Source organism: Glycine soja, chromosome 19, assembly GCF_004193775.1.
Source record: "Glycine soja cultivar W05 chromosome 19, ASM419377v2, whole genome shotgun sequence".
Taxonomy (NCBI): Eukaryota; Viridiplantae; Streptophyta; class Magnoliopsida; order Fabales; family Fabaceae; genus Glycine; species Glycine soja.
This window is the reverse complement of record NC_041020.1, coordinates 2,118,907-2,130,266: the sequence shown is the minus strand read 5'-3', so window position 1 is coordinate 2,130,266 and position 11,360 is coordinate 2,118,907. Positions and strand designations below refer to the sequence as shown.

The 11,360-nt window shown below is 36.6% G+C and overlaps 1 protein-coding gene and 1 pseudogene across 1 annotated transcript; one reads left to right on the top strand and one right to left on the bottom strand.

Moving 5' to 3' along the window:
• Window positions 1-3,046: 3,046 nt before the first annotated feature.
• LOC114399923 lies at window positions 3,047-6,001 on the top strand (annotated as a pseudogene).
• Window positions 6,002-8,641: 2,640 nt separating this feature from the next.
• Window positions 8,642-10,848, bottom strand: LOC114399272 (protein MAIN-LIKE 1-like). Its single transcript, XM_028361425.1, has 4 exons — window positions 10,468-10,848; window positions 9,706-10,365; window positions 9,023-9,613; window positions 8,642-8,929 (listed from the first exon to the last, which is right to left on the bottom strand). The coding sequence occupies exons 1-2, from the start codon at window positions 10,843-10,845 to the stop codon at window positions 9,733-9,735; spliced, it is 1,011 nt and encodes a 336-aa protein (XP_028217226.1). The 5' UTR covers window positions 10,846-10,848; the 3' UTR covers window positions 8,642-8,929; window positions 9,023-9,613; window positions 9,706-9,732.
• Between the last annotated feature and the right edge of the window lie 512 nt (window positions 10,849-11,360).

Genomic DNA, 11,360 nt, shown 5'->3' with positions numbered 1-11,360 from the left:
ATGTCCATCCAACATTTTTTTAAACAAAAAAGATGAAACCTGCATATGTTGATTAAAGTAATTCCAACTAGATTGGTATCTCCCCATTCAAATACAGGACATTCTAAATTCATTAAACCATAAAATGAAAAGGACTAGACAAGTAAGCATGGGGGACCAAAACAAAGTTAGAATAGCACTACCTAAACCTGTAGTTAGACAAACCTGTCTTATCACTTACAAAATAAAATCAGCTATCATTTCTTCTCAGTCACATTGAAAGTGAACAATTGCAAAGAAAATTGTGCAAACTTGAAAACAAACACACTTGATATTTCTTCACTCACCTAGACGCTGCCTTATACAAAGAAACCAATCGTTAAATTAAAATTAAGATGATAACGGTATGGAATATTGTGGTATCATCAACAATGAATATGCATAGTTTGGTAGCTTATCTTTGTGCACCACAACATTTGTTTTTTCTATAATTTTTTTGGTCAATGTAACTTAGGACATAGGAGCACTAGCATTACCATCCATTCATGTTTAGACACCTTATCTACATTTATTGTTTTCTTTACATAGTTAGTATTGATATTCATTTTGCATTATATTGGCATTGGCACTCATTGCAGGCCAACTTTATGGAAAGTTTTGTGAGCTAATAGAATTGACGAAGGAAGAGACAATGGAATCAATCATTGTCACGGTGCCCTTGATGCCTTTAAAAGGTTAGGTTGAGTCAGTTTGTTGTGGCCCAGTACAAATATCTTAATTTCCTTGAAATTATTTTATAATTATAACTTTATGAGATTATTCTTGTCTACCTCTATTTGAAAATAGTTAAACAATTATTCATTAATTTACAGTGTAACGAAATTTTATATTATATAAATCATCACATATAGTAAGTTATTGATTTTATGATAAATATCTTGAAAGTTATATCACGATAATTTTTTATTAACTCATAATGCAAAACTATTCGATACATAATGTAGGTCATTAAACACTTTCATATAGTAGATATATAGAAAGTGTTTTGTATGGCTTTTTGACTAAAAAAGAGTAATTTTTTTTTGAATTTATGAAATGAAAATAATTTTTGAATTAATTTTTAAATGAGGGTAAGTAATATGGATCCTCGTGACTTTAAGACAAGAAGTCATAATTTTTTTTGTAATTTCTTACAGTTTTATAAAAAAATAAATTAAAAAAAAACAGAAATCACATGAAGTTTACTACTTATCTTAAAGTTGTAAGGATCTACATAACTTATCCTCATTTGAGAATTAATTAAAAAATTATCTCATTTGATAAATTTATATAAAAAAAAAAGCCTTTGTGCTTACAACCACATCACCCATGATGCATCTTAGCCTGATGTTGGCTTCATGCATTTTAAAGAATTCCTGAATACGTTAAAACTAATTCAACTAGATATATGAATATATACGACTTTGGAACAATATTTTAAGAATTGCACTGGCCTCTCTGAACTGTTAATAGCAAAAGTTTGAAGGTTGAACAAAGATCCAATCAGAGTTAATTTCTATGCCCTTAAATAATATTACATGTATATGCATCAAGGGTTCACAATGAATTTAAATATAGAATTAACAAGTTTCTCACATATTATATGAATATTTATAAGTTAAAATTTAAAAGATATAAATCTCATCTTACTAAGAAATAAAATTTTATATTTAAGAAAGAAAAAAGTATAATTAAATGCATTGTTATTACTGATAATGACAATTTTATTTTATTAAAAATAGGAATAAATTTAAAAAGATAAGACTATTAAAATTGAAGAAAAAAATTACAAAAATAATTATTTAAATCAAGACATTATTTCTATGTCTATGATTTTATATGTTGTGTTAAAATTTAAATTCAATTCAGGATTAATTAAATTTATGTAATAACATTTGAGATTAATAAAAATTAATAAGTGAAATATTTGATGTAAGAAAAGTCACACGATTTAGTATGTCGTTAAGGGTTTGATTTTCAAATCCGAGTGTATAGAAAAGTATCTGTTGAGATAGACTAATCCCTTAAATAGATCTTAGCACATCAAAAAATTAGTCCTTGACTTGCAAGCAGAAAATATCTTAGGTTCATCCAAAAAATTCATATGACTTACTAAGAAAGAAAAATATTTATTTTTTTCTTCACAAATGAATAGTAAAGTTCGATATATAAGAATTTATCATTTAAAAAAAATTAATAAGTATATTACCACAAATTCGCTTTCAAAATAAAATGTGGGTAAACACAAGTAGCTAAGGATAACATGTTTTGTAAGAAGTATTTTTAATAGAATATCAAAAGGATATTTTTGTCTTTTCATTTTGCCTAGGAGGGTTAAAAGTAAGTTGGGGTTTAAATAGTAAGGCCTAAAATGGAAGAGCTTGCAGCCCAGCCCACCGTTACTCTTGTTTGACGGACTAATAGAAACGGTTCAATAAAGTGCTGAGTGTTGTTAGGTGCACCCAACAAAATTCATAAATGGCAAAAATGCCCCTAGCCTATTTTTTGCTTATAAAAGGTTTTTTTTTTCTTCCAGAAATGCACACAGCCTCCATTTTTGTCCGCTTTTTTTTCTCTGTTTTTGTGGTTTTCGGGCGGCATTGTCTCGGGTTCGTTGGTTCGTTGTGAAAGGTTAGGTGCGGTGAAGGTGAATGTACGTTGCGGTGGTCGGCGACGACAAACGAGGTACGCAGAAGGTGGTGCGTATGTTGCGGACGTACGGATCACTTCCGGATCAAGTTGATCCGTAAGAGACTTACGGACCAACTTGATCCGGAAGTTGTGTGTCAAATGTTACGGATCAACTTGATCCGGAAGTCTGTTACGGATCAACTTGATCCGTAAGTTACGGATCAAGTTGATCCGTAATAGACTTACAGAGCAACTTGATCCGTAACAGACTAATTTATGGTATTTGCTGTTTTTTGAATTTAGTTTCCTTTTTTTCTTTTAAATTACTAATTTTTTTTTATGTTCATTTGTTGTTTGATTTGGTTAGATGGACGAAGATGAGTGTATGTATGAAATAATGTCTGAAGGAGCGGATATGGATTATGAAAATGCAGAAGCATGTGGTGCGAATGAACCACATGTTGATTGTTCGGATGTGTTCAAGACTTCTCAGGTTATAATGTTAATGTTTGTCATAGATTTAATAAAATGAATACTGGTAGAAAACTTAAATTATGTGGATTTCTTTGTAGGTGTTTGAGTGCCGAGAGGATGTTTTGCGGTGGGCTCGATCCGTGGCTCATGAAAACAGATTTGTGGCGGTGATTTTAAGGTCAGACACAAACACAGGTAGTAAAGGAAGGACTACGTTTGTGTTAATTGGTTGTGAAAGGAGTGACGAGTATAGGTGTAGGAAAAAAGAATTTATCAGAAGAGACACTGGGACTAGGAAATGTGGGTGTCCCTTCAAGCTTCGTTGCAAGCCAACGGTTGGAGGAAAAGGCTGGATGGGGAAGTTGATTTGTGGAGTGCATAATCATGAATTGGTCAAGTCATTAGTTGGACATCCATATGCGGGACGATTGACTAAAGCTGAAAAAACACTTATTGCTGATATGACGAAGTCCATGGTGAAGCCAAGAAACATTCTGCTAACTCTGAAGGAACACAATGCCAATAGCTGTACGACCATTAAACAGATATACAATGCAAGAAGTGCATTCCATTCTTCCATAAGAGGAAGCAATCTTGAAATGCAACATCTGATGAAGCTTCTTGAACATGATCAGTATATTCATTGACACAGAATAAAGGATGAAGACGTGGTTCGTGATATCTTTTGGTGTCACCCTGATTCAGTGAAGTTAGTCAACGCATGTAATTTGGTGTTTTTGATAGACAGTACCTACAAAACAAACCGGTACAGACTCCCACTGCCCGATTTTGTTGGGGTGACACCGACTAGGATGACATTCTCTGCCGGTTTTGCATATATGGAGGGTGAACGCGTTAATAATTTGGTATGGGCTTTACAACGCTTCCGAGGCCTTTTTTTAAAGCGTGATGCCCTCCCTGGAGTTATTGTCACTGACAGAGACCAAGCATTGATGAATGCAGTGAAGGATATATTCCTTGAATGCACAAATTTTTTGTGCAACTTTCACATAAACAAGAATGTGAAGGCCAAATGTAAATCACTAATTGCACAAAAAAATGCTTGGGATTATGTCATGGATTGCAGGGAATCTCTTACTGATTGTCCTTCAGAACAACAGTTTGATGAATGCCTGAAGAAGTTCGAAATGGCTTGCGCACCTTGGTCAATGTTTGTTGACTATGTCAAGGAAACATGGATAATACCACACAAGGAAAAAATTTGTTTTCACCTGGACTAATAAAGTGATGCATTTAGGAAACACAACAACAAATAGGTATGAAATTGTTCAACTATTTCTATTAACGTTGACGAATTGATGGAATTGTATTATTGTATATGTTTATTTTTATTTGTGTATTTGAAATGTAGGGTTGAATCTGCTCACTCGTCTTTAAAAAGACTGTTACAAAATAGCATTGGAGACTTATGCAGTGTGTGGGATGCCATGAAAAACATGATTACGTTGCAGCACACGGAGATTAAAGCATCATTTGAAACAAGTACACATGTCATTGGACATGTGTTCAAAAAAACCTTATACAAGAGGCTACTTGGAATGATTTCAAGGTATGCTTTAAATCAGATTGCTGCTGAATTAGAGCGTGTTGACTATGCTGGCAAGAATCCCTCAAGTTGTGGTTGAGTGGTGAGAACCACGCTTGGTCTTCCTTGTGCTTGTGAGCTATCCAAATATGTTGGTGGTTGCATCCCACTGGATTCAATCCATATGTTCTGGAGGAGACTCAGTTTTTCAGACCAAGGGTTATCTGAGCCCGAGGTGGGCATCAAGGAAGTAATGGAAACAATATCCAAAAGATTCGAAGAACTTGATGTTTGTGGCAAGTTTACTCTAAGGACTAAACTTTGGGAAATTGCATACCCTGATCAGAATTCGATGTGTCCTCCTCCATCAAAGGTTAACACAAAGGGGGCATCGAAGAAAGCTACGAGCAGGAACCCAAGGTCAACAAAGCGCGATCCATCTTACTGGGAGTATGTAGATGCCTTTGAATCTATGCAAAATAGCAATTCATCGGTGAGGCGTACTGCATCATCCTCTGAGCAACCGAATCGAAGAATGATGATGCCCATGTTGAACCAGTTTCAGCCATTTATGCATGACTTCATTGATAAGATTATTGATGTCAAAGCTGATGGTAACTGTGGATATCGGTCGGTTGCCGATTTATTAGGTATGGGTCAAGACTCTTGGTCGGTGGTCCGCAACCATCTGCTTAAAGAACTTGTCAAATTCTCATAAGACTATATCAAGCTCTTTGGTGGCACAGAGAGATTTGAGGAATTAAGGATGTCACTACTTGTTGATGGGTTAACCAAGGTATGTAATTTATGTATTTGATTTTTAAAACTTTACTTTGAAATTAAGTTTGATGTGTATATTTGTTTCATTCAGGTGACTACGGATAAGTGGATGGATATAACGGACATGAGACATGTCATTGCATCAAGATATAACGTAATCATTGTATCCTTGTCTAAACAACAAAGCACAACATTCTTTCCTCTTAGAAGTCAACTGCTGGCAAATTCTTCATTGCATCGTATAATTTGTATCGGTCATGTGTACGACAATCATTTTGTTGAGGTACATTGTAGATATGAAGTGTTTTTTTTTTATATTTATGCAATGAGTTTTGTAGGATTAAGTTAACATTTTTTTCGCATGTACAACATGTTTATTTAAAAGAACGTTGTCCCTTACCGCCTGTAGTATTGTTATGGTCTAGCAATTGCCATCCGCAGGCGGAGTCGTGGCCAAATCCATATATTAGTAGAATGCAGCATTACAAGAGCTTCGTGATGTTCAAGAGAGACTATGTTGACATAAATGATGATTGAACATGTAATTTATAATGACTGATCATTTTGAACATGTAATTTATTTGTTACGTCCACAACAAAATTATTACTTAATTCTAAAAAAGCATGTATGATATATTGTTGTCTGAGTTGACAACACATTGTGAAAAATCGTATATGATAAATTGTTGTCTGCATTAACATAAAGCGCGTGAAAGGACCCTGCACAACATGACTACACATGCAGATCTGATGCAAGCTAAAACATGTCACGTCATTGGTGTAGTTTACAACACATACAGAAAGCATGTGCATGCGTATTTTTAATCTTTAAAAAATGCAGCATTGATATTAAAACTCATCTATATATATGACACAACCTAACACTGTAAGAAAGCACAAGTTTCAGTCTCAACCCAAGTCTTACAAAAACTATGGCATTCTTGGTAGAGACAAGCAATCAAACAATTGTGAACTCCACATTAGGTTTTATTTTTCCAAATGGATCCATTGTTTACAACGACAGTAGTGTTTCCTTTCAAACTTCCACTCCAGTTCTCATTCGAGTACCTAACAGGTGTGATTTTCAAACATTAAAAACCAGAATACACAATACCCTTAAGCTAACCGACAAGCAATTTTTGGATGAAATTTACTACCGACAGCCTTTCACGTATACAGGTAATCAATTTAGGTTTCAATGTATGCAACTGAAAGATGATGTTGATGTTAACACAATGTTAATGTGTAATCATGAATTTTCGTTTGTTGGTCTGATTGAGTTATTATGTAGCATTGCTAGAACCCCAAATGGTATTTTAAACTTACTTCAAGCTACTATGACCCCTACTCATGATGTCCTGCTATATTACAATGGGAGGTGGAACATGTCACGGAAAAATGAGTTTGTTGGTTACTCGTTCATGGGAAAAAATCCCAAAAACTTTGACATTCCCACCGGATGTACCATGGATGAACTGAAGGATTTGATCAAGCAAGTTGCGCCTCGTGGGATTCCCCCTTATGGTATTGATGAAACACAAATGGTAAGATGATTGTTTTTTCGGAAACCAAGTCACCATGAGTATTCAGAAAAATTTATAAAATTCGAAATAATTGAACTCAAAACCAACGACGACGTGATGAAGGTGCTCATTGAGTCTAACTACTGGAAAAATATTGGGCCAATAGAAATTTTAGCTGTTTTCAGTAAACCTGTATCGCAAATGGAAGACGAGTTGTCCTTGCCGCAAAATTAGCATGAGTTAGTTGTAGTATTTGATGCGAATTTAATTTCGTTCGACTATGTTGAAATTAACGCAAATTTCATTGACTCAAAGTCACGCAAGTTGTCAGGCTTTCATTGATTGTAGGACATGTATGTGAAGAAAGGCTACACATGTCTCTAGATGAAATTTGTTTTAATGATGAAAATGGTAGCAACAGGGAAAGGATGAGGAAGAAAAACTATGAGTGTGACACACAAGTGTTCAAATCCAAGAACCTTGAGGTGGAAAGGAGAAGGAGGGATAAACTCAGTACCAGGCTTTTGATGCTGCAGTCTTTAGTACCCATCATCACAATGCAACCACTTGAACTTCACTTTCTTAGTTTCTTATATATTCCTTTATCTAATGATTTAATTATAATTCAATTTATCGGGTTAGTTTTTATTCAGTTCACTAAATGATTGAATGGAAATTGATTATGGATCCTAATATTATTGATTTTAGATGAACAAAGCAACCATTGTTGAGGATGCCATCACCTACATCGAAACCCAGTAAAACATTGTCTAGAACAATGGCGGCAACCTCCTGATCCGTAACATGCTTACGGATCAAGTTGATCCATAACATGCTTACGGATCACCTGATCCGTAAATTATCTTTGAGTAGTTTACGGATCATGGCAACAATGGCGGCAACCTCCTCAACGAAGAAGAAGAAGAAATCCTCTGAGGTTGACTTGGGCTTGTAAGTGTTGCTGATTGATGGGGACGTGAAGAAGAAGAAGCGCAAAGAATGAAGAAGAAGCAGAAACCTCTGAGGAAGAAGAAGCATAAAATCACAGGAAGAAGAAGCGAAAACGCGGGGTGAGGGAGAAAGAGTCGAGGGTTATTTTTAAAAAAAATAACTAAGGGGCATTATGACCTTTTCACTACAAGTGTTGGGTGCACCATTTTTGGCTTTTGTAAGGAATGCTGAGTGCACCTAGCAGCACTCAAAGAAAATTTTGATTGATTGCCCATAAATTAGGGGTGTTGCTAGGTGCACCAGCAGTATTGCTGGTGCACCCAACATTCCTTACAAAAGCCAAAAATGCCCCTGGGTCTGCACACACCTGCAGATCAACTTGATCCGCATGAAGCTTGCGGATCAAGTTGATATGTAAGTGTGCAGAAGACAGTTTTTTAAAAATTGAAGGCCATTTTTTTACAATTTGAAGTTTTATTTATTTTTTTACAATTTGAAGCTTTATTTATTTGAGTCATGACCAATCAAAAAAATATTTACAAACTAAAACCCATTTGAAAAAATAATTAATTTTATTTTATGTCTCTTTTGTTTATGTAAATTAAATATTACCCTAATGAATGTTTAGTTAAACGTAACAGTGATACTATTTCAACGAAATTCAAATGAATTTGGAATCAAGTAATTTAAAAATAAAACTTAAACGTTAACACTAATATTATAAACAAAAATAATTTTAAATATGCAGAATGTTAAGTAAAAAACAAAAATGTGGTCAAGTACAAGAAATGTATATACATCGAATATCAATATGAAATGCGTAAAGAAACTACGGCTGATCCATGCAGCGCCTACGTCGAGACCTCACGTACACAATGCGGTCTTGGGTGACACTCCTGGCAATCTTGAGGCATTCTTTGATGACCCCATGTGTCAATGTGCCTGGTGTGACTACCCTGAGGCTGAGGTGACGCTCCAACCTCTCGGCGATGGCATCGCAAGCCTCCTATTAAATAGAAAACAAACAAATTAGACAAATTAATATTAAAAAATTGAAGTAAATGACATTTCATACATCTAACCATATAGTAACACTTACCATTGCATGTCTGGGCTCGTCGACATCAGACCTGGCTGAATCATCCAGGATCTGAGGGATATCTGACTATGGGACCTGAGGTGCATCTGCTGAAGGATCTGATGGTTGTGCCGCGATCATGAATGGATGAGAAATACGGAAGAACCAGTCAATGTAGTCTGGCGCACACTGACCTGGCATAACACATGGATCACATGCTGCCGCCAGATGGTCTGAGTAGTGTGTCCACGTATCATCTACGTCATCATATGATACCCATGGATGGACAGGGTGTGCAGGAATGCATTGGACGTAGCCGAACTGGCGCATAACCCTCTCCAATCTGTATCTGACAACAACAAGCCCTCAGCGGACCTATCCCGAGAAGCACGAAATCGGATGAAAGTCCTGCACAGGTCGGTGCTCTGAATATCGCATCTAGCAGACATCTGGGATCCGCAAACGATCCAGGTGTTGCCTGTACATCGCTGTAGACACCTTCTTCACAGTCTTCTTTGTCACAATCCACCGACACGCACGTGGTGACACCTCGTCGTAGTCCAGACCAACATTGCATTCCGCAACTGGAAGAAAGTGCTCGTATAACCAACACTACAGGGTTTACATGAAAATCATACATGTTAACTAAATATACACATATTAAAACATTATTGTAATTAAATTATGAAATACATGTTAATTACCTATAACAAGGTGATGTAACCAGCAAGCTATCGGCTAGTGCTGAGACTGGCATCATTAAGTTGATCGTACATATGGACGAGCCCTGCAGCTCCCCAAGCATACCGCCCAGCAAGAGTGAGGTCACGCAGGACCTGTATGTGTATGACATAAACATGGGTTGCACTCTTATTAGAAAAGAGAGTGCAACCCAAAAGATGCAGAAGATAAGCGCGAGTGGCAGCTGTCCAGTGTTGCTTCTGACATCTGCCTTGATATATGTCTCGCAGCCACTGTAGGCGTACATATGGTCCGCCACATTGTCCTGTCTCGACCATGGCCACCTCTGGTGAGACCATAAGTAACTCAACCAAGAGCAGCACCGCCTCGTCGGTGCACAGAGGCTGGAAGTCATGCAGTGCACCAACGATCGGCAGATGAAGAAGAGCCGCAATGTCATCCAACATGATCGAGATCTCCCCCACAGGAAGGTGGAAACTAGAAGTCTCCCAGTGCCACCTCTCGACAAAGGAGGATATAAGTCCCCGATCACCAGTGTCAATATAACACGCGATCAAAGGACTTAATCCTGTCCCAGCAACCATGTCCTCAATTGCAGAAACAAGCCTGCCTAAGTGATGCACCTTCCACCCATGGGAGGATAACTTCAACTCAGGACGTTCCTGAATTGAAGTACAAAGGAACACAATTTGTTTAAAAAACGTGAATCAACAATCAATAAATAAAAAAAAATAAAAGTTAACTAACTTTAATATTATGATTACCTGTCCAGACCATACACTGGCCGCAACATGGTCAGCATACTCGGTAAGCACTGATAAGTCCCTGGGTCCACCAGGAAATCCCTCAGGCTCATCCCCAATATCCTGTGAGTCAGTCTCTGCACCAGTGTTCGGTGTGGCAGCATCTACCATGGGCTCATCCCCAGCTACAACAACCTTTGCCTCTGGTACCGCAGGCGAGTCCACAGGCACCACATGCACAACATCGTCAATAATGACTAGTACCCATCGCCTGTGTGCCGATGCGGTCGGCCTTCGATGTTGGGGAGCATCATCAGTATCATCACCATCCTCTCCTCTCCCCAGACCTCTGGCAACAACCCTACCTAACGCACGACCTAATCCTTTAGTCTTAACCATGATCTGCAAATTTAAAAATTTTGAAATTTTATGTCTGTGTGTAATTTTGCATCTTTCAAGAAGATTAAGGCCCTCATAGATACATGGCCTAATCCTCTAGTCTTAACCTGGCTTGTTTTCCAATTGTGGAAGATGTCATAATTCACGTAAGCATTTAGCAATAAATTTTTTACATGTATAAATAGTTTTAACATGAATGAATATGAATTAGAATCAAGAAATACATAAGTGTAGATTTTTATCTATTTTTAACATATTTAAATTGGATTGCACTTGTATTACATTTGTTATGCTAACATGCTTTCATGCTATATCATGTTTTGTTTAAAGTTAATTGTCTAATACAATGTTGATCAAAGTTGCTCTCTTTTATAGCTAGTTCCAAGCTATGTCTACTTTGCACATTGTATTGAATATGTTTCCATATTAAGACCATTGAAGCAAATTCAATATTTGATTTAGTTTCTATCCACCTTTGGCAGTTGGTTATTGTGTCAATATCTTAAATAGTTGCA

Bases quoted from the DNA above. Each gene is read 5' to 3' on its own strand.
- LOC114399272 (XM_028361425.1), bottom strand. From the start codon at position 10,845: ATGGTTAAGACTAAAGGATTAGGTCGTGCGTTAGGTAGGGTTGTTGCC. The intron at 10,366-10,467 runs GTAATCATAATA...ACTTCAATTCAG, and splicing joins CCAGTGTATGGTCTGGACAG to GAACGTCCTGAGTTGAAGTT.